This window comes from Solanum pennellii, chromosome 7 (genome assembly GCF_001406875.1).
Source record: "Solanum pennellii chromosome 7, SPENNV200".
Classification (NCBI taxonomy): Eukaryota; Viridiplantae; Streptophyta; class Magnoliopsida; order Solanales; family Solanaceae; genus Solanum; species Solanum pennellii.
Genome location: NC_028643.1, coordinates 2,989,427 through 3,012,684, shown reverse-complemented (window position 1 = coordinate 3,012,684; position 23,258 = coordinate 2,989,427). Strand labels below are relative to the sequence as shown.

The following is a 23,258-nucleotide window of genomic DNA, read 5'->3' as shown; positions in this document are numbered from 1 at the left end:
GTCCTATTGCCCCACTGAACAATTTAAGAGTGTTATAAATATCCCATTTTTTACCCAACCCAATTGCAAGAAAAGAGGTGCAATCACGCACCAATAGCTGTTTGACACGTATTAAGTTCTTTAAATTTTTAATTTTTAGTTTCATTTTCATTTTTATTTTATTATTTTTATTTTTATTAACTTTATTTACATTTTTTCCCTGTTTCTTCTTAAATCTTCAAACTCAAATCCATTGTTCTTTGTTGTAAATCCTCCAAAAGTAGCAGTCATAGTAACCTTCAATGTAGTTCCTTCGATGTAGTCTCCATGATGCTTTTATGTTACAACACTATTTCACCATCAAAACATCACTAAATAAAATCAATTCAACTCTCAAGTTACTAAAGCAAGGTATGAGACCAAAAAAAAGATGGAGTTTCATAGTATTCTCTAATCAATGGACTTCTTTTTTCTTAAAAAAAAAGATAAAAGAAGAAAAAGAAACAAAGAAAAGCAAGAGACAAGAAAAAAAAAGTGATAAAAATGGATGAAGTAAATTGATCTTCTAAGTTGAAAAAGATGAAGAAAAGGTAATTGGATTTTTGAATTTGCGTGAAGTAGATAATGGGGAAGATGATGTAAATTAATTAAATAATTAATATTAAAAAAATATAATGACACATGGCACTTTATAGTTGGTCATGGCAGTGAAAAGATTGGGTCACGCGCCCCATTTGCGTGATAACAATCCAGACTAGAAAATGGGTCAAAATGGCCCATTTACAAAGATATTAAATAGTTTCATGGTGTGATAGGACACTTCCAAAGTTAAGTCTTTGTGCAAATACGGGACAACTTTAGGGGTGACTTTATGCCTTTTCTCTTGTTCTTAATAGGTTTCTTTATTTAATATCAGCAATAAAATTTGATTAAGTTCGAATCAAACATTGCAAAACTCATTTTTAAAGACAAAACTCTTAACGAGATATTTTTCATTCTAAAATTTTTAATTAAAAATAAAATAAAATAAAACAAATGTTATTTCGTAATTAGAGTTGTAAATAAGTAAACTCTCTTATAATAATTATATTATGCTATCATGAAGTTTCCTATGAACACTGCCAAGAAAAATAATTCATGTGTACAACTTCAATTCATGGTGGAAATGCAAAAAGATAATTAAACTTGGAGTTGTTTGAGTTCGATGATATTGTTGTGCTATTATATTTTAAAGAAACAAGTCAAGAGTATTACTGTTAAATCAGTATAGATGATGTGGTAGTGGGTTAAAATTTCTTAAAAAGAGCGAGATATTTGCGTTTTAATCGAAAAATTTATTTATTCGTTTTTATCATTTTATTTTTAACTATAATTATTTTCTTTGTGATATATATTGTATAATTTAATATTTTATAATTTTTTCCATATTAAATCGAAAACGAATCAAGGTATTTAAATGCTTTACTGCCGTAAATCTAGTTTTCATATAATTTTTTTTTTATAATGTTCGAAATTTAAATGATGATTTTTTTTTTAAAAAAATCAAATTATTTATAGCGTGTGAAATTCATAAATTATTTATGAATTGACAGATCACAAACTAGAAATTTAATGTTTATCTTGGTCCCCCAAAGAATTATTGATTATATAGGCATTATAATAAATTTCTTAAAATAGGTTAATTTGAAAAGGTGTCAACATTTTATTCAACATGAAATTTGAGCCACTAAAAATGTAAACTCTTCTTTAATTATTTATTTTCTCTTATATATCCTAGTTTTTGGCCCCATATAAAAAAAAGCTACTAATCGAATAATTGTTATGCAAATCAATAATTAAATTTTCTTCTACAAAAGTATCATTTAGCTTTTTCTAAATCGTGAATTTATTTGAACATTTCTATGTTCACAAGATGAAAATAAAATTCATATATTTCATGCTTTTTAAGATCTCATATGTAGAATCGTTAAAATGAGCTTAGGTCATGGGATCGATCCAACACAACTCGTTATTAGATAGGATTGAGATATGATTTTTTAAGCTTATTTAAAACTTAGGCTTATAAGTCCGGCTCATATAAGTTCTTAGTCCTTAACACTTTGTTTGGATCATTGTTACCATTGTTTCATAATGTATTGTATTATATTGTACTGTATTGTATGGTAGATACAATGTTTGGCTAAACAATATTGTTTGTTGTTGTTTAATAACATTTTAGTTGTTTAGTTTGATTGTATCGTACTGTATTGTAATTTATAAATTTACTAAAATATCCTTAATTATTATAGTTTAGAAGGTTTGACTAGATTTAAATAATTAAGGTAAAATAGTATTTTGAAACATTGTGTAAAGATATAATTGAAAAAAAAATTAAGTAACAGACACCAAATTGGTTGTTCCATAAAATAGGGGTTTTCATTGTTACGTAACAACGAAATTTAAAAATACAGTATAATATATTTTAAATAACAATCAAAACAAACATTATAGTTATAATAACGATACAATACAATACAATGGAAAACAATGATCCAAACATAGTGTAAGGCTTGATTGTGGTCCGGCAGGCGTCGGCTCATGGGCCAAAAGTTTTTTATTTATTGGTAGCTTACAATAATATCATTAGTATATATATAATCTAAGTACGTAAATACAAGATATGTTGTAATATTATGAATTTTACCAGACTTTCATACGTCCAGTTACATGTATTTTGGAATATATGGACTCAAAATTAGGTTAATTTGTTTTAGGTACACTCTATCCAAGTAGACTCACAAGTATTTAAGATACAAAGACAAATTTTGCGCTTGATGCTCGGATCGAAAATAAATCAATGAGGCTATGCCAGTACGACTGAACATGCATTAGAAAGCTTCCCTCCCATCTTGATTGACACTGTTAAACTGGTCACAAATAATATAACTATGTTAATTTGTTAAATAAATAAGTAAAATAAAATATTTATTTTGATATAAAGACCAAGTAAAATAAATTCGCGAGATAAATATATATTCCAAACTTTCATGAAAGTACTTGTGTTTGTGGCCTTCCCTACACCATTCATTCAGAAGCTAAGGTGAAAATTCTTTTGCTTCCTTTTCTGAGAATTGATTTTGAAAAATTCAAATGTTTGAATATTTGATTATTGCTACTAGTATGAGTTTAAATTTTTATTCATTTTTTGAAGAAAAAAAACTATTACTGCTACAAGTTTACTAACTTTTAAGCATTTCGATATTTTTAAAAAGGCTACGTAAATTTAAATAAAGATAATTTTATTTCATCACGTGGATTAGCTAAGATTTGAACTTTATAGTTTATACATACTAAATTTTGAAATATTAATATCACATATTAGTTATTAAATTCTTAATTTAATTATTTTTATATATTCAATAGATTTCTTAATACGAATACATGATTTTAATATGTGACATCAAAACCTTCTTGTACATCAAGAATTATGCTTTCTTTAATTGGAAGTTATCAAGAGCAATTGTTAATTATTTTCCATTAGTCTTTTCCTTTTCAATCTTTTGTCTTTTGGGGTGAGTTGTAGAGGCGAAGATAAAGTTTTAATCTTATAACGTATGAATTCTTAATTTTATAACAACAACTTACGTGTGTTAATAACTAGATTTTAAATTTAATGTTATAAACTTCTTTATACAAATACATTGTCTAAATAAACATTGTTAAGTTCAGGTAGGTGGACTCGGTGGACTCGTATCTATATTTCTAGCTCTCTTAGTGGCCGCTTAATGTAACACTATATTAGTAAAATAGGTAGCAAATATATATTTTTTTCATCCGGCGTATGGTACCTACATTAAAGTCCGATTAAATTTAAATATATATCGAAAAGTTTCATATTAGAGATAAAATGATTCCTAACAAAGGCGACTCCGATCCGTACCTAAGGAGACTTAGACCTAAAATCTCCGAATAAGAATTAAAAAATATTTATCACTTCATCACAACCCTGACGGTAGTTTGCACAAAAGTTAGTGTTCCTCAACAACCTTATGTACTATTATATGTAACTTGTCTCATTTTAATCATACAAATTTAAAGTGTTGTTTGATGAAATGACACTTCCCCACTAAATTTTAGTAAATTGATGTGCTTGGTGGTGACTGGTGATTGGCTATTAAAAAATCCACTAACTGTATTATTTGCTTAATCAAGAAGGTTGACTTTTTGAATTTCCAGTCCAGTGTTCGATACACATGAAATTCAATTAAATTTTAATTCGTATCAGAAAGTTTTACATTAAAAGATAAAGCATATTCTAACAAACACGATTCCATATCCAAGGGGACACGAACTCCAGCCACTTGGTACAAGGGTTGACTTGAGTGTCCTTTAGGTAACATGAATAGAGAGGATAATATAAAGGAAATTAAAAGTGCTAATTTCTTTTTTTAAATCTAATCAAGTAAATCAAATACTCATTTTTTTTGGTTGAAAGAGGATATAACTTTAGATAAAGTGCCCCATATATAAATCATAAAATTTCGGAGAAAAATGTTTAACTGATCAATTTTTTTAAGTTGTGGATGAAGTATTTTACTACGAAATAAGGCTTGCAATGCTATTGAATCCATTATTCCTTTGCGATAATGGAAACAAAATTCGTGGATATAGATATCTTTTTCTGAGATATTTTAAACATATCGAAAAAGAGCGTAAACAACTTACCTTCCACTTCCACTTGTCCCACACATGTTAAAAAAATCACCAATTTTATGTCAAACCCTACCAACACTTTCTATAGAATTCTTCTTTTCCCTTTTCCTTCTTTTAAGTCATTTGTTGAGTTTACCTTTTCTCTTTTTTCTCCATTTGTTGCTACAACTTTTCAAGATTTAGATGCACACTATTATGCACCTTAAAAATACTTTACTGTCCTAAAAAATGACATTCCCCACTAAGCCAACCCCAAACATGGCTTTATTAGTCTTTTTCCTCTCCATCGATTCCAATTTTATCGATGATTAGGAGAAAAGCTTAGTAGGTAGTCAAGACTTATCTAGTTTCCTTATCAGTCTTGTTGTTACTCTTCTACAATCTTTTTCTTCGATTTTAGTACTACATGTTTCATTTGCTTTAGTGATCATATAACTTGTTGTTGCTAATATCGTTCTCTTCTTCATTTTTTCAGCCCGACTTCTTTAGTATTGTATTTTCTTTACTTGCTTGATTTTTGATATGCTTACTTAAGCCGATCTTGTATTAAAAATAGCCTCTTTACCCTTATAAGATAGGGATAAGGCTACATACACACCATCTCTAGCTCCAGACCGCACTTCTGAAATTACACTAGACATTAGAGAGAAATCGTTTAAGCTCCTTTGCGGATATCCGATAAAATTGGAACGCTATAACAACAATATATCCAAGAAACTAAAAATGCTTTTCATTTGACAAGCATTTTGATGTAAAATGTGTATCACATGTATAGGCAAAAAGGTAAAAAAACCTATTTTTCTCATTACAAAGAAGGGAAAAAAACTCAACATATGACAGCTAAAACATCTGCAAACTTGAGTGAAAAGACAACACTAAGGTCTAAGTAACCGTGTAAGTATCATCGTGGTGATCGCTGACAACCTCCTGGGAGAAGGAATCGGAACTTACCTGCGTTTTCAATGACGTGTGTTGGAAGATGAACCGCGGATGCTGATCGAGGTATTGATCCCATTTTCTTGATCAATTCATGAAAAGAATACTCCTCAGGTAACATGTCATAAAGATCATCTCCCTCACATATGAGCTTCTGAATCCTAGAATACTTTAGGAAGTTTGTACGTCGAACTCTGTCTGCATGACTGTAGCCAGTCATCTTGACTACGAAATCTTGCAGATTCCGAAAGCAAAAGCTGCAATGCCACCCTGCATCAGAAAGTATAATATCTGATTGGCGGGAATGTCTATATTTCGTCCACCTGTTGTAAATATGAACACTGGCACGCCAGCTACTATAGTCCACAGGGAACTCGAAAGAGTACATGTAATGTCTAAGTTCAAGATGCATCACGGGAGGCATACCGTCACACCACTGAAGTAGTTTAATAGTGTGGTGGCTTGGGATTTCATCGGTATCTGACATAATGAGAAGGTCATCTTCAAAGATACCAGCAGCATGAAGTAATTTGTTCATTGCGATGCGTTGTTGTCCTTCTAGTTTAAACGGATCTTCATGTAACGCAGGGGATGCAATCCGGCCAGGGAATACACCATGTACAATCTTATCCTCAGCAAATGCAAATCGTTCTCGATTATTAGAAAAGTACAATGGCTTTGGAAGTCCAGTAAAAGTTGTGTTGGCTTCCAAGATGACAAATTTCGTAACATAGGGATAGAGCTCACGCCACCGAATTTCAAGCAAGTCTAGCTCATTGCTGAATATGATTCCATCAAATACACGACGTGGTTCAGGACGTAGAGTCCATCCATGTAGGCGACAAAGATTATCCATAGAAACATTTTCAGCATAATAATGTGGCAAATGCTTGAATGGAGGTGGAGGTTTGTCCCAAAGTGGGCGGAAGAAATAAGAGATCTTATGGAAATGAACGTAAATGCCAAAGAGCAAAATCGGTACTAGTATCAAGAGCACGATAAAAATGACTTTTCCATGAGATCGTCTGGAGATAAGGCGGGAATGTCTTGGGGCCATCCGAGACCACGGCAGAAGTTTCCTAACATCTTCTCATGGTTCAAAGTTATATAGTCTGCACATTTTCAAATGAGTTAGGAAAAACCCGAAACATTGTATCACTACAACAAAAACAACTTTTAGCGGCATTAAATATTGCCACTAATAAAGAGTGCTAACGTCTTTACCGGCATTAGTTAAGTGCCATTAGAACCAATGTCGCTAAAGGCTTTAGGGACATATGTAAAGAGTGACAATTGCCGCTAAAAATACATATTTAGCGGCAATTAAGAATTAAATGCCGCTAATGGTCATTTTTATTGTAGTGTATATTTCATTTCCAACTCTAAAAAGCCCTTAACTACATATGCATCTGATCATATATATTATCTATTCCAACAAATAATACAAGAGAAGGAGGTTTTTCAATGCGAGATCTAAAGACGTATCTCTCTGTGGCACCAATGCTAAGTACGCTATGGTTCGGGGCTGTAGCAGGTCTATCAATCGAGATTAATCGCTTTTTTCCAGGTTCAAAAGACACAAGTGTTCACTCGCCAAGATTGCTGAAATGCCTGGCCATACATCTATCAACATAGAAAAGTACTACGCCTGAAAATCTATTGAAACGGAAACTAGATCTCCAGATGAATGTATATTCTTCACAAGTCCATATATATTGAGTCATATAAAACAAAAAACCGGAGCAGGTACATTTAAGTCTTACTAGAGGAGATACTAAGCGAACTTTTGTTGAGCTTTATCGAAAAGATAATCAGCTCTAGTAACATAGTTTGTTTTCTATCTGATAGTTTGTGCTAGGCAACAGGGCGGAGCCAGGGTACAGTCCGTCTAAAAATTACACTATATCTATAAGACAATATTATTTTGTGTATATATAGAAGATGTTGAATCCCTTTAGTTCTTCTGTGTGTTCACCTCTTTATATTTTTCTTTAGTAAAAAACTTTGCTCCGCCACTGTTGGGGAACAAACCTCACAAATCCCTCCCATCAGAGTTCCTCAAGATTTATATACAACATAATACCCAAGACCAAGATCTTTTCTTGACGTAGCGAATACTCCCACCGTTTCTAATGTGTTTGACATATTTTCCTTTTAAGTCCGTTTCTAAAAGAATGACCCTCTGTCGTTTTAGAAACTCCTTAATTCCAACTCTCCACATGACATATCTTAAATTTAAGACCGCAAGATTGAATAATCTTTTTCCAGTATCTCACTCCGCCACTGTCCTTACTAATATCAGCAAGAACACGAAGAAGTAAACAGTATTGGAACACTACTCACTACTTCAGCAGTCGGCTTATGTTCATCTTTCAACAGCTTGAGTTTACTTAGGATACTTTATTAGTGTTCAATTAGGTTTCTTCTTAGTTGATGCAACTCTATTTAACACTTTCGACAACAATATTCACTAGAGGTTTATATGGTATCAAGTTTCGTGGAACCAGAATTTTCACAAAAGAGATTCATAAAAGAAAGAAGTGAACATACAGAGAAAACAAGGGGATTCGATTTCGGCTATATATGCCTCAAAAAATAACTTTGACAATGTATATATAGTGTAATTTTTCAACGACAACCTCTTTGGACGTCTCGATGAGACCAATCTGGCCCCTAGTCACACTATCACCCTTAACACAAACATATCTTCCAATCTTGCCTTTGCACTTTGGTTCTCTCGGACCAACTCATTCAAAACGCTCAATTCTCCAACTTATTCCCAATGGGCATTTAGCATGACGTTGTCCGGGACTTGGACCTCAATTATTATTTTTTGACATATCACACATTCAAGACAAAATAAGCAAGTAGAATTTTTTTTTAAATGGAGATTTGCATCTTACCACAAGTACCAACGATTAAGCTTGGAGGAGCCAATGTGAAAATCAGGACAAAATTTTGCAAGAAGTGAACTAACAAGATCCATCCTTCAAGGCTCTACGACGCCTTCTATAACGACGCCTGCAAAAGTTTCTAATAGTACCTATTAAGGTACTAAGACCTTAGTCTAACTTCCGCAAATAATTCCATCCAAATGCTTCCCTGCAATGAGTGACAAAACAAAACAATTTTTTCGATCAAACAAACATACGTCATTTCTTGAAAAAACATCCTCTTTTAACACAATCGATTAAAAGAAGAGGCGAAAAGACAGAGCATTCTAACAACTAACATGGTCATAAAGGTGTTTCTACTAGATTCTACCCTACATCCTCAACAACAACATATCCAATTAAACTCCGCAGGTAGACAGACTATTTCCGATAGACGCTCAGCTCAAAGAACAATATAACTACTCTACATCCTGAATGTAGTAAAAAAAGATCATCAATATTGAAAACACATCAAATTGTCAGAAATCAATACAAAGCAGAACAAACATGTGGCGACACAGTGTACATAGATCTTACCACTACCTCATTAATTAGAGGTCTGTTTCCGAAAGACCCTCGACTAAATTACGCCAATTATCTTTAAATAAGTGAAGAACTAATCATGAATATGCAACCATTTATTTTCCCAGATAAAAGTCAATGAACATCAGAATATACTACTAGGTTGTCTTTAATAAGTGGAAATATGATTCTATATATATATATTCTTGACAAAAATATTCACATCATTAAATTCCATTCACATCCCTGACTTAATATTTCCATAACAAGAAAAGGGTAACACAGAAATCTTACCAAAAAAAGTTTAAATTTTTGTAAACTAAAATCCATTTAACACATATACTTAACAATAAATTAAACCAAACAAAAACCCCACACATCTCAGATTTCAAGATTCAAAAAAAAAACAAAGAAAGAAGGTAAAAATGAACAAAAAATGATATTTTTTCAATTAAAAAAAAAACCCACCTTTAATTTTTGCTGGAGATACTGAAATAACCAGATTTCAAAGCCAAATTATAGAATAAATTGTCATTATGAATTTGTAATGTTTAAATATGTCAATGGCTACCATATAATTGTTTTTTTTTACATAGAAAAATGAGATGGGTATTTATTTTTATGCAAAAATATTTGTATTAATGGCATGTGATAAAACAGAGGAGAAGAGAAGAAGGACAGGTTAAACAGGCTTTGAAAATGGCAGAAAAGAGTGGAGATTGTGTACATGAATTACCATGATAAGGTCTATACACTACACCAATCAAAATGGCTTAAATATATTTTATAATATATTATTATATAGTAATAAAATACCTGTATTTTGTTGATAGATTTCCAATTATAATACAAATGATTAGTGGATCTAAAAGTATGAAAATGACATTTAATTTAATGTTGGTTGGTTTGCTTGTTTTGTGGTTGCTAAAAACACTCAACACTATGTTTGGGGTTTGTGAATTTATATTAACTACTTTTTCGGTTTATTTATTTTGTTCCCTTTAAATTTTATATGTCCATTGAAGAAATGATTGATATAAGTATATAGTTACAATATTTATATGAATTAATACGTATATATATATAAAAGAGAATCTTATATTCTTGTAAGTGGCATCATCACATATCAATATTTCTTTTTTATTTATTTATTTTTAAAATTAGTTTTCTCCTTTCATGAAAAGTTATAATTTTTATGAAAATTTGTGATTTTTATGAAATAATGTGACGTATATGAAAAATTATGACATTTTCGAAGCGTTCGGACTTTTTTTTTCAAAAAGTTGTGGCCTTTTCGATAAGGCACAATAAACATTTGTTCTCGCCAACATTTGTTGTCTATAAATATAGGAATTTTCTCTTATTTTAAAATAACAAATATTATGAACTTTTTGTACGGAATTAAATATTTGTGTACTTTGTTCCTGTTGAGTTACTTACTGACACCATTGTTTTTGTATCAATACGTTGGTGAATAAAATTATTCCATCATAAGAGGATCTAATTCTTTAAACCTCAGGTATTAGAGGAGAATAATTTTCTTATGGGACACCGTGCATTTAGTGCACTCAAATTTTTCCTTTCTATTTCATTCTATTTTTACATATACTGATATTTTTTTTACACTCATTAAATTACGCTTATGGTGTTAAATATTATTTTTGAGTATATGTTTTAAACTCTGTTATTTATATTTCTGCAAAGTTATTGTCTTCAGTTATATTTGACTTATAAACATATAATAGGTATATTCATTGTGTAGATATTAATTATTGTACTCAGTTTCAAGATTTCATGTTTTGATATTTCATATAAAATTTTATAACTTAAAAGTATTATAGTCTATATATAAGCTTACATATTATCTATTTTAACATAGATCTGAAGTTTCTCACTTATCAATTGAAGATATTTATTATGTATGTTCAAAAGTTATAATTGTTTTCATGTTCATGAATCAAGAGGAATTTCTTTTTGAATTTGTCAAGAAAAATTTTGAATTTTTTAAGGAAATTTTGAATTTTTCCCTGTGACATATATTATAATTGTATAATCTATGTAACATATATGTCACAATTGTATAATTTATGCAACTTAAATATTTTTTTTTGTCAAATGTCTTTGTATATATATTCTTATTTTCCTTTTAATATTGATTAAAGAACCACTGATTTATTTCCTCAATAATTCATTCATCAGAGATTCTTGAGTTATGTGATAATGACAATTCGTCAAATTCATGTTGAAATATAACTAAAAAAATTTAAGTACCAATTTTTTTTAATGTATAACTATTAGTAAAGAATTATTTGCAAGTTAAATATAATTATTATTTAGGTCAAATTACTTAGTCGGTATATAATTATAATATTAAGAAGCTAAGACATATATTATTTAAACGATTGACACGTGTCAGTGTTTCACTGGAAATTCCAGTTTGTTACCATGGACTTGCTCGCACTGAATCATACCCTCCCTTTCTTCATCGTCAGCACGTGTAGTTGTTCGGTGCTCCACATGGTTCGTCTTCCAGACATATGGATATTAATGTGAAAGGACGATTTTGCCCCTCAAGAACATAGTACATACTGGAATATATTATTATTTTTCTAGTGGGTTTTAATATTAATATAATCTGAGAGTTGAATGTTTCAACCAATAAGATGTTGCCACGTCACTTACATAAAAAGATACTAATAATGAAACTTTGTTTAAGTCAACTTGTGTTTAAAAAAATTAAAAAATTATCAATTTTGAATGTTAGCCCTTTTAACTCGGTACTGTTGGATCATTAAGGTCGACTTTTATTCCTGTTTAATAGATAGGGCTTGTCTATAAGCTTTTTCTTTTTCCTTCGAGCGTTACGTTATCCTTATATAAATTATTTATATGAGATTGTCCTTTAACCTATAAATTTTACTACAAAATTAAATCGATATTTAGCTAATTTTTTACGTGCTTTTATTATCTTTTGAAAAGTCTATACTCCATAAAAAATGTCTACCTTAAAAGTTGAAACTAGGTCTTGATACAAGGTTAAAAGTCTTAACCTTTTTAGAGTGGCATCTCATTAATGACTCGACCCACCTTAATCTATAAACATCCCAATTCTTTCAACTTTTTTTTTTTCATTTTCTTAATACCTCAATTACTTTGCTTCATTCACTTGTAAATTTCACTCATTTATCTTATTTCATCGAGCGATTTATAAGTTATAGCTATACTTTGCATAATCATCTTTTGATTTGTATGATTAGTTGGAAATATTCAATTACAAAATTGAAGAATTTTGTATAAATTCATTTGCACATTGTAGTTTATATAATAAGATCTGTATTTATATAATTATAAGTGTATTGGACGAAAATATATGTAATTTTATTTGTATATATATTTTTCTCTCGCTTTATGCAAACACAAACAAATTTTATACATTTTATATCGAAATGTATAAAATAACTAATTTTATATTGAATCAGATGACAAAAAAGAATATTTGTTGCAAATTACAATTAAAATAAACTATAACTGTAACATTTAATTTAAATTAATAGTTTACGAATTACAATTTTATACAGTTTTTCCTATTTATGAACTCTTTCGCTATTCAATTATGTGGGTGTTATATTAAACTTGTATTGCTATTTTTTTAAGATAATATACTTTTAAAGTAGTTAAAACGAGTAATATATTTCTCAATTATCAAGAGCAAACACACTTATTTTAATTAATTAAAAATTAAAATTTATCGATAACTAAAATAACATAAAGGTTACTATCTCAAAAAGATAAAGTTTTCACTTCATAATTTATTTAATTAGTCAATTAAATATGATTAATGGGGATTAAGCATAATTATTTAGGGTTTTGTGCACGTCTTCTTCCCAAAAGAGTCGGTTGATTAATTTAATATACTTTGACCAATAAATTAGCAGCCACTTTTTATTTAATTATTCTGTAATTTCCTATCCAAAAATCTTTGTTAATGTTTTCTATTTTTTCTTCTAATAGGGGTGGAGCTAAAAAGGCTGATTTTACTAATTCAATCAAACTTAATAATTTTGATTCAATTATTATATTTATATAAATTCTTGTTTCTTAAAAGTATGTATAAAATTAAATTTAAGATCTCATAATTAATTATTTTCTATTCCTACTTTTTTATTATTTACCAAAAATCTCCTTTTTATGGTATTTCGAATACATAATATTACAGAACAATACTTAAATTAAAGTGGATGGATATTTTTATTTGTTATTATCAGTTACAAAAATAAAATTTTTTGAAGATGGGAAAGTTCAAATTTTGATTTCCAACTTAAAAAATAAGTTAAATATCATTTGGTGTATAAAAAGAATTTTTAAATTTTAATAAAAAAATAGAAAAATATTGAAAACAAGTAAAATAAAATTGTATAGTTTAGTAATTATTCCTAAATAAGTAAAAATCATCATACTGATGGGCTGGCTAGCTGGCTATCAATCACTCCAAGCCCATTTTCTTAAGCCCAATGGGCCTTTACATTTTGCTACTAACAAGAAGAAAATTATGCCCAATAATATCGGAAATCACGATAAACTTAAATTTTAGGAGTTCTATGTTTTAGTATACAAATATGGAATAATTATTAAATTACATAACTTTATTTTACCTATTCGCAATATTTTCATACTTTTTTATCAAAATTTAAAAATCCCTTTTATACACCCAATGATTCTTAACTTACTTTTTACGTTGAAAATTAAAATTTGAACTTTTCCATCCCCAAAAAAATTTACTCTGTAACTGATAACAACAAATAAAAAATTAAAGTATCCGTCCGCTTTAATTTAAGTATCATTCTGTAATATTATGTATTCGAAATACTATAAAAAGGGGAATTTCTGGTAAATAGTGAAAGAGTAGGGATAGAAAGTAATTTATCCCTTAGACTATGTGATTTGCCTAATTTTTACAAAGATACTACCTTTAAAGGGGATGTTTAGTATGCGGTCTAAATTTTTGTTTTACTCGACGTTTTATTGATACATATTTAATTTTATCTGTTCGTTAGTCACTCCTAGTAAGTTCTTTATTTAACATATAATCTTCAAGCATGTTCTTCAATATTATGGTTGGATATTGCTTGAATTGATGTAAATAATTTTTCATTTTCAATCAAAAATCTTGAATTGAGCTTTAATATTAAGCTGTGACTTTCTAGTGAGATTCAAATAAACGGGGCTCCAAAATAAATATTGAATATTGGATGAAAAATAAAAAAAGGGTTACAACGAACATGAAGCCAAGGTTTTCGTTAAGTGAATTCTAAGATATTCAAGATTTTGTTTATACTTTTTTTAAGATTTCAAGTATTGTATGTTTTGTCAACTCGACAAGATATGCTACAATAGTCTCGAATTATATTAAAAAAGCTCACATCAATAGATAAAATAATTGATGATCTCTTTTATATGATTTAGACAATTCTCTTATTTTAGAAATATCGTTAAGTTAGACTCACCCCATTTGCCTCGATAACTATTTATCTTAACTATAAATTTATTAACTACTAAATTAATTGAACAAAAATTTTCAAACTTATTTAGTATTATGAGGATTTTATCAAAAATAACAATTACCTTGCAAATTCAAAGATAAGATTTACACATACACTCCAGTTTTCTCAAATCTTACTTACAAAAATATACTGAATATATTATTATCGCTGAAACACAACCAAAGGTAAAAGAAAACTAAGTGAATGTATGCTAAAATTTCTTTTAGGGAAAATGTGTCTAATATTTTTTATAATAAGACTATATTAATTTCTTTTTTTTTTGGTTAATACTTAAAGAGAGTATGTCATAAAACTAGTTCTTCACAAAATAGGCAAAAACTCTATTTGAGATTACATCTTTGTAGACATCAAAAGGTAAAAACAAAATAGACATTAAAATATAGAGGAGATTCTTAATTAATAATATATATTCCATTAATCAATAATCTTCATCTCTAATTAATTTTAGCCTCTGCACTGACCCAACAAAAGTCCTGCAAAAAATCACAAAAATTCCCAAATTAATTAAAATTTAATTAAAATATTTGAAACAAAAAATTAAAAAATTGATTGAATTTTTTATACATACCTCCATGGTACATCACCAGCAAGAAGCCAATCACCTTCTTTATCCTGATATGTAAGTTTATAAACATCACCAATTTCTTTACCTGTAATTAAAAAAAATTTAGAATAATTAATTTACTAATTTTCCCCCAAAAATAAAAGCTACCTAAATAAAAATTCTCAAACAACAAATATTCACGATCAAGAAATACTAAATTCTCTTTCGAATAAACCTCAAAATAAAAAATGAAAGAGTAAATTCTTATAAAAATGTTAATTATATTAAATTTATCTTATAGACCCCATTTTAAAAATGTTCAATATCAAAATCACTAAACGAACAAATAGTCGATATCTGAAGCATATAACAACATACTCAATATAATATATAATATTTTCGATAAATATATCTTAAATTTTTATAAAATTAATAACATTTGAGATTACGCAGAATTATTTACACTTACTTTTTCCAAACATGGAAATTAAGGTGTCAGTAAGTTTATTGTAAGAGTGAAAAAGACTCAAGTCAATTTTTCTTGCAATTCCAACTCCTTCCATTTTCACTTTCACATACTTATATATTGATCCTCTGCCGCCACCACTGCCGCCGCCAACGCCGCCGTTCTCCACCGTGACATAATTCATCGCGCCGCGGCAGCTATGGTGGCAGAGCTTCTTCCTTAATGAATTAATTGGTGGCCACCCCACCACCCCATCTTCATCACCAATATCTTTTCTGTTCCATCAAAAATTTCAAACAACAAAAGTTAGCGTTTGATCATAAATTTAACTCGTATTTAAAGTATCTGTTTAACCATAAAATTTAATCGTTAAATACTTTCAAATTTTCAAAAATTGACTCAAAACACTTTTAATTTACTCACGAAAATGAGTAAACTACGAAAAAAAATAGTTTGAATTACATGGAAAATGTATGAAAATTCGCATAAAACTGCAAATTTTCATACTAATTCTCAGGAAAAATCCACATTATTTTTCTTATAGTGGCATGTCCAAATACAAAAAATTTTCACAAACTCAGACTTTCGAATTTCAACTTCAAAATTTATGACCAAAAACGAAAACTAAAAATTCAAATGATTGTTAGAAAATATTACCTTTTATGTTCATTGTTTTGATTATGTTTGTCCCAAAGAAGCAACAAAGGCAAAGTTTGCAGAACATTGACATCATTTTCATCTTGAACATCAAGAATTTGACTTGATCTTCCTTTATTCAAATCAAGATTATACCCTTTTGTTGAATTTCCACATAGTGCAAGCCCCAATTGAAGCTCCATCATAGTTCTAACAAATTAAATTACTTTTTTGTTATTCAATAATAATATTTTTGTGTATATATATATATATATATAAAAAAAAATTAGTAGACAAAGAAGTGAATAAGGGGGAAGAGTATGTCTCTATCATTGCTATACTTTTAGCCGACCCAATGGACACTAAGAATCCTTTTTTGGGCAGACAATAACTTGTTTATTATTTAATGTTGTGTTTTTATTTAATTTGTATATTGTACAACACGCATTCAATGCGCGTGCATGCATAATCTCTTAACCCCCACTTTATATGAGAAAATCTCTTCGTTTTATTTTATGTGGTTTTTTTGAATTTCGATACTCGAATAAGTTTGATAGTAAATTCTTCATAGATCTTTTGAATTGTTAATTATTGTGATTTGTAGTATTTTTTACATAATTTACAAAAGGGTAATGTTAAATGACCAGAAAATTTGATCAAAATTTTGCGAGCAATTTTAAAAAAGTATATATTTTTTATTTTAAATTAAACTGATCTTTATTTCATTTTTTAGTTAAAATATATTAAAGTTAAAAGGAAAAAAAATGTTCAAAAAAATAGAACATCATTCTGGCCAAAAAGATTTTCCATTTACAAAGAGTATATAAATTTTATTTTTAAAAAATCAAACATTTCATGCGTTAATTTCTAGTTAATTAAAATTATTTGACTCTCAAATAATGAAAATATCACATAAATTGAAATATACAAATCCGAGACAGAGAGAGTAATATTTTATAAACAAAGAGAGTTATCGTATGTTTTCCTATTTTTTATTTGAGTTTTAACTAATACACACTCAAAACAGTGAATGAAATTCATTTTTCTTATATTTAAAGATTTTAAATTTGAGTTTTGAATATTAAAAAAAAATAGTAAGGAGTGTTATTTCTCGAATAGGACCTTACCTTGTGCTATTCAAATTATTCGGATTCACTGCAAATTTATATTCATAAATTTGTATTATCATTTTATAATGAAAGCAGGGGCGGAGCTACATTGCATTAAGGGGGTTCGGTCTGAACCCTTTTAGGCGGAAAATTATATTATTTATACATGGTTAAATAAGTTTATATGTATGTATAATAGATGTCGAACCCCCTTCGACTATCTATTTCTACAGATTATGAATCCTATTATTGAAAATTCTGACTTCGCTTCTAAATTTATGAAAGTATTTTGCGAAAAGTCACGACGACATACATAACTATTATAAACTTGAATAAAGAGGAAGAAAACAAACAAAAAATATCATTAATTTGTATATAAAAAATACTATTACTAGTAGTGATTTGAAGTGATATAGAGTAAGCTTGGACAAAAATTGCATAGTATAAAATTTTGAATAACAAACTAAGAATAAAATTTATTTCGAAACTATAAATAATGAGCGTTTTTATCAAAATAATTTTAATTTTAAAAAAATTCCAAATATCAAAATTTGGCCTAAATTCTATTTTTTTCCTCTAAAACTTGAAATGTTTATCATATATATAAATTACATGTCCAAACACTAATTCTTAAATTCTCTCGAAAAAAAAATTGAAGTATATTTTTGACAAAACTATCCCAAGTGATTTAATTGTATAAATATTATTTCAAAATTGTCAGTGGTTTTGTCTGATGCAGCATTTCATTCAGTCAGAAATTGTTCAAACTTTGTCCTCCCTATTTCTTTTCATGGTTCTAAATTGAGCATGCACAACTTCATGTATTCACCTTTTTTAGGATTATAGTTTGCTTCTATTATAAAAAAAAATAAAAAAATATCTTTACTTGTTTTTTTAGAAATTAATAAAATTAATAAAAAATCGTGAAATTTTAAATTTAAATATTAAGTAATTCTTTAATCTATATTTATAAAGCGATTACATATCAATTGCTTTATAAATTTGGTTGATATATATAATATTAGTTCGATATCATCAATTATCGCAGAAGAGATAAAAAGAAAATTGAAGTCTAAGACAATTTTAATCTTAGCTGGTAAGTAAGCATTCCAAATTTAAAAATACACATTAAATTACTTCAACTTAATCTTAACGAACAACTAAAATTACAACTCATTTTCATTGTATTTTGTGATCGACCTTCTACGTCCAAACATGACGTATTACATAAATTTGAAGGTGTCTAAATAAGTTTTTTTTGTAATTATTGATGCATTCAATAGACACATTAAAAATGAGTTGAAATATATTTAATACTCCAAGTTGGAATATGTTCTATATATTATGCTAAATTATTAGAGAAATTGTCAAAAATATCTTATTTTTTTTAATTTTTATACTTTAATTATCGAGAAAATAGTGTAAATTTCATGCCTAAATTATTCGATAATATAGAGTTGTGGAGAGTGTGAAACTACACACATTGTGAGGAGCGTGAAAGCAAGTAGACTAAGCTCTAATACCATCCAAAACCCTAGATTTTTGAGCCCTCCTCACCACTTATTCTAGGCAAAAAAAATGTGTAGTGTTTCTTTCTTCCTCAACAAAAATTTACAGTAAAATAAATTATGTGTGGGTGATATATATTTGAAGTAAAATTAAAATTAAAATTTGAAATTTATGAATTTAGAATTATGAGTTATTTAAATTATTAATTTTTTAAAATAAAAAATCTATAAATAGATTTAATTAGTCTAGATTAAAATTATTAGATTCAATTGAGTTCATACCTTAAATATCAGAGTCAGAATTTAAAACTTAAAATTTAAAGTTAGAGATCCTTAAATTTTGTTAGACATGCAAAATTAAAATATTGTTTTTAAAATAATTTTTAAACTATTTTAAAAGATAATTTTAAATAAAACAATAATTTGTGATTTTTTTTAATCAAAAAAATAGTATTTTAAAGTGTTAGTAATATTATTAAATTTTTATTTTATTAAAAAAATTGACTAAAAAGAATACATCGTATTTCCTCTATTCATATGTGACAATTTTACATTTCACGTGCATTAAGAAATTATATAAATTTACTATTTTACTCTTATTTAATGTTTACTAGCAGTTATGTTTTTAATTAATGAACATGAATTAATTTATTTTAATTTAATAAACATAAATTATTTACTTAATTTTCTATATCAATCAACACTTACATGAGTAAATATTTTTAGAAAAATTATATAAATAAAAACGAAGCGAGAATAAATTAAGACGGATGAAATAATAAAATATTGACACACACTCTCAAAGGCTCAAGAGAAAGCCAAAAGAAAATGGGGTTCCTTAAAGTTCCCATTTTATGTAAATTTGTATTCCTCCCTCTAGACATGCTTTGAAGTTTGAACTTGTGTTTGTTGTATACTAAATTCACTGCATTTTGCATGTCTTTGAACTTTGCAATTAAAAATAAATAAATTATAAACTATAAGAAAAAAAAATGGATAGTAAAATAGTAAGATATATAATAAATAAAATAATAAACATAGTATGTAGTTATTTCATTTTAATTATTTGAGTTAATTTGATCTGATATTAAGTTCAGAAAAAAAATCGTAATTTATGGTCTAAAANATATATATATATATATATCAGATTTACATTGAAAATTTTAATATTAGGGATAATGGACAAGTATCTCCTCAATCTATGTTCGAAATCTCAGAGACACACTTATACTACACTAAGGTCCTATTGTCCCCTGAACTTATTTTATTGATAATTTTCCATCCCTTTTCGGCCTACGTGGCACTATCTTGTGGGTTCAATGCAGGTTGACTTTTTTTTTTAAAAATTAGTGCCACGTAAGGCTCAAAAGGGGTAGAAAATTACTTATAAAATAAGTTCAGAAGGATAATAGAACCTTAGTATAGTATAAGTGTGTCTCTAAAATTTCAGACATAGATTGCAAGGGTATTCCCTTAATATTATAATGAATTAAGTGCTAAAATATTTAAAGGTTGTCCCCATTTAAATTAAATAATGGAGTGCTAATTATCTCTTTTCTTGAAATTATATTAAATGTATTGTTATTTTACTATTCTTATCTTAAAAATCTAATATTTTTGACAAAAATTATCAATATAAATATTAGATTTACATTTAAAATTTTAATAATATAATGAATTGAGTGCTAAAATATTTTAAAATGAATTAAATGCTAAAATATTTAAATGTTGTCCCCATTTAATTTAAATAATGAAGTCCTATTCTTTTTCTTGAAATTATATTAAATATATTGTTATTTTACGATCCGCATTTGAAGAAAGATTCCCATTATTTACTAATATCCCCTCCTATGATAATCAATCCATTTCTTGTTAATCTAAACGATTTTATCCAAAACAACAAAACCTAAGACACTCGAAATATTAAAACAAGATGAACAATAATTAAAGAATAAACAAATTAAATCGTGTTTAATTATGTTTACATGCATGCATTAAGCTAATTAATTTAACCTTGGATTAATAAAACAATGTATGATACATTATTAATTGATTATTTTATTTGAAGTAAGGACCATGGAAGAAACAAGGATATGTCTTCATGTCGTAATAAAAAAATAAAAAATAGATAGAATATAAACATAAGAATAAGAATAATAAAATAATTAGGAGACATATGTCCCCAATATAGACAAAGGAAAATTCTTGTTTTGTTTATGTTTGGTCCCATAAAAATAAATTTCATATATTAGATCACGATTTTTTTAGAGTCAAACGAATTATTTTTATCATATTTTTTTTGAAAATAATATTAAATAACAATAGTGATATATTATGAAAATTCTCCATAAATTAACAAGCTTTAGTCTATTATTATTTGCAATCTTTCTTCTTTATTCGAAAATATAAAAAAATAGGTAGTATAAGCAAACTCATATGGATAGAGAGGGGTTATAATAATTTTATTTACCTTTTTATATGGCTTATAAGTATTTTAAATTATTAGTTATTTTGACTTATAATTCTTTTACATTTTAATATAGTATATAAATTTTATTTTTAAATTTTTAAAAAGTCTTCATGTCCTATTCACGATTATAAATAAAAAAAAATTTACTCTTGAAATCTGAACTATATTATATAACAATAATCTACAGTATAATCTCACAAGTAAAATTTGAAAAAATAACGTGTATGCTGTATCTGCCCTACTTTATTAAGGTAGAAATACTTTTCGATAGATCCAAAATTCAAAAAATAATATTTTCAAAAATAAAAAAATGAGGAGACATATGTTCCTAATATGTGCTAGAGAAATTAATTTCTTGTTGAGTTTATGTTTTGGTCCCATAAATAAAAATAAAATATATATTTTTATGTAATGGCTGCATCACTTACAACACAAGATAGATGACTTTACTAATGTTGCAAGAAATGAACTCGACATTATTGTCCCCTTCTAATTAAATATAAAATAAATATAAAATATCTTATGTTATATTATTTTCAAATTTATATTAGTAAGAAACAAAGGTCACGTGCATTGCATGTGATTGTTTCAAAAACCTACACGAGTGGCATTAATGTGTCACTCATATTCCAACAAATAATTACTTGTCTATTATGATTAGTCTTAATTTTAGCTATTTGACTTGATGACACGTGTAAATTATTAATAGGGTCGATCCAAAAATTAACTAAATAAATTTTTATTATTTTTTTACGATTTTAGCACTAAATTCATTATAAATTTGAAATTTTGAATTTAAAATTTAGCAATTTTGATCCTTCAATTAAGAGTAATAAATTATGATTTTAATTCTTGTGACATCGACTAAGTAGGATCAGGGTGTAGCTATTATGATTTTAATTCTTGTGACATATCGACTTAGTAGGCTCAGGAGTGGAGCTATTATGATTTTAATTCTTGTGACATATCGACTTAGTAGGCTCGGGGGTAGAGTTAATGTGTTGATTACAAATTTAAATAAATTTCGTTAATTTTAGTGTAACAACTAAATTTGTAGTAAGACATTCATTGAGTACATAAAATTATCAATTTAGAATCTAAACACTTACAAAAATTAGTATTTTGAATATATAAACTTTAAAATCTTGCTTTTATCTCTGAGCAGATTTTACCTTTTAATTATTTAAAATATGCATTTTCACCTATATGCTTTGCAAATATTTACAATTTTACATGGTTATTGATTAACCCACCACTTAATTACTCTATATATAAATACTAGGTAAGTTTTGTCCGTGTAGACACGGGCCCAACAACTTTATGAAGTGATTTTGTTTGTTGTCAAATTGAACCTTTAAAATACTAACAAATGTCTTGTATAATTTCATTATTTTACAAAAAATATAAGTGAAAATAGTCCTTTTCTTCTTAAGACTTCTTAAGTCTTATATGATAGTACAAGTAGATTTTCATTTGAGCTGCATCTTTTTAAGCTCCTTATCGATGAATATTTAAAAACTTCTAAACTGTGAAGCAAACAAATATATATAGATCATGTCTAGAGGAAATATTCATCTCCTATATGTGAAGGAGAAAATGCAAGCGAGTAATTCACCCACATCATATTTTTAATATAAAAGTGAATCATATAATTAGTAATGCCCAACTGAATTATCAAAAATGTTCAGAATCATAAAAACAGTATTGCGAGTATTCTCCAATGTTGTTCTTCAAAATGAAACTGTCTAAAAGATAACAAAAAACAGAGGATCATTTCTCCACACATAATCTGTTCCTTTTACTCATTTTAATTTTGAAGTACAAACATCATATGACGGAGTTGCTTTCAATTGCTTTTGTAGGCAAAGGAAAAACATGTTAAGAAGACATAAGAGAAGATCA

General features: G+C 27.6%; 2 protein-coding genes across 3 annotated transcripts; both read right to left on the bottom strand.

Moving 5' to 3' along the window:
- Window positions 1-5,377: 5,377 nt before the first annotated feature.
- On the bottom strand, window positions 5,378-9,727 carry LOC107024347 (beta-1,4-mannosyl-glycoprotein 4-beta-N-acetylglucosaminyltransferase). Of its 2 annotated transcripts, XM_015225310.2 has the most exons (4): window positions 9,531-9,727; window positions 8,511-8,709; window positions 6,034-6,719; window positions 5,378-5,877 (listed from the first exon to the last, which is right to left on the bottom strand). In XM_015225310.2, the coding sequence occupies exons 3-4, from the start codon at window positions 6,662-6,664 to the stop codon at window positions 5,573-5,575; spliced, it is 936 nt and encodes a 311-aa protein (XP_015080796.1). In that variant the 5' UTR covers window positions 6,665-6,719; window positions 8,511-8,709; window positions 9,531-9,727; the 3' UTR covers window positions 5,378-5,572. The 2 variants fall into 2 exon arrangements, with proteins under 2 accessions (XP_015080796.1, XP_015080795.1); XM_015225309.2 differs by having other exon boundaries at window positions 5,378-6,719.
- A 5,180-nt stretch (window positions 9,728-14,907) lies between these two features.
- LOC107025366 (auxin-responsive protein IAA29-like) lies at window positions 14,908-16,520 on the bottom strand. The gene is made up of 4 exons (XM_015226157.2): window positions 16,291-16,520; window positions 15,637-15,908; window positions 15,192-15,273; window positions 14,908-15,096 (listed from the first exon to the last, which is right to left on the bottom strand). Exons 1-4 carry the CDS (start codon window positions 16,473-16,475, stop codon window positions 15,042-15,044), a joined length of 594 nt encoding a protein of 197 aa, XP_015081643.1. The 5' UTR covers window positions 16,476-16,520; the 3' UTR covers window positions 14,908-15,041.
- Between the last annotated feature and the right edge of the window lie 6,738 nt (window positions 16,521-23,258).

Bases quoted from the DNA above. Each gene is read 5' to 3' on its own strand.
- LOC107024347 (XM_015225309.2), bottom strand. From the start codon at position 6,664: ATGGCCCCAAGACATTCCCGCCTTATCTCCAGACGATCTCATGGAAAA.
- LOC107025366 (XM_015226157.2), bottom strand. From the start codon at position 16,475: ATGATGGAGCTTCAATTGGGGCTTGCACTATGTGGAAATTCAACAAAA. The intron at 15,274-15,636 runs GTAAGTGTAAAT...TTTTAATTACAG, and splicing joins AATTTCCATGTTTGGAAAAA to GTAAAGAAATTGGTGATGTT. The intron at 15,097-15,191 runs GTATGTATAAAA...GATTTTTTGCAG, and splicing joins GCTGGTGATGTACCATGGAG to GACTTTTGTTGGGTCAGTGC.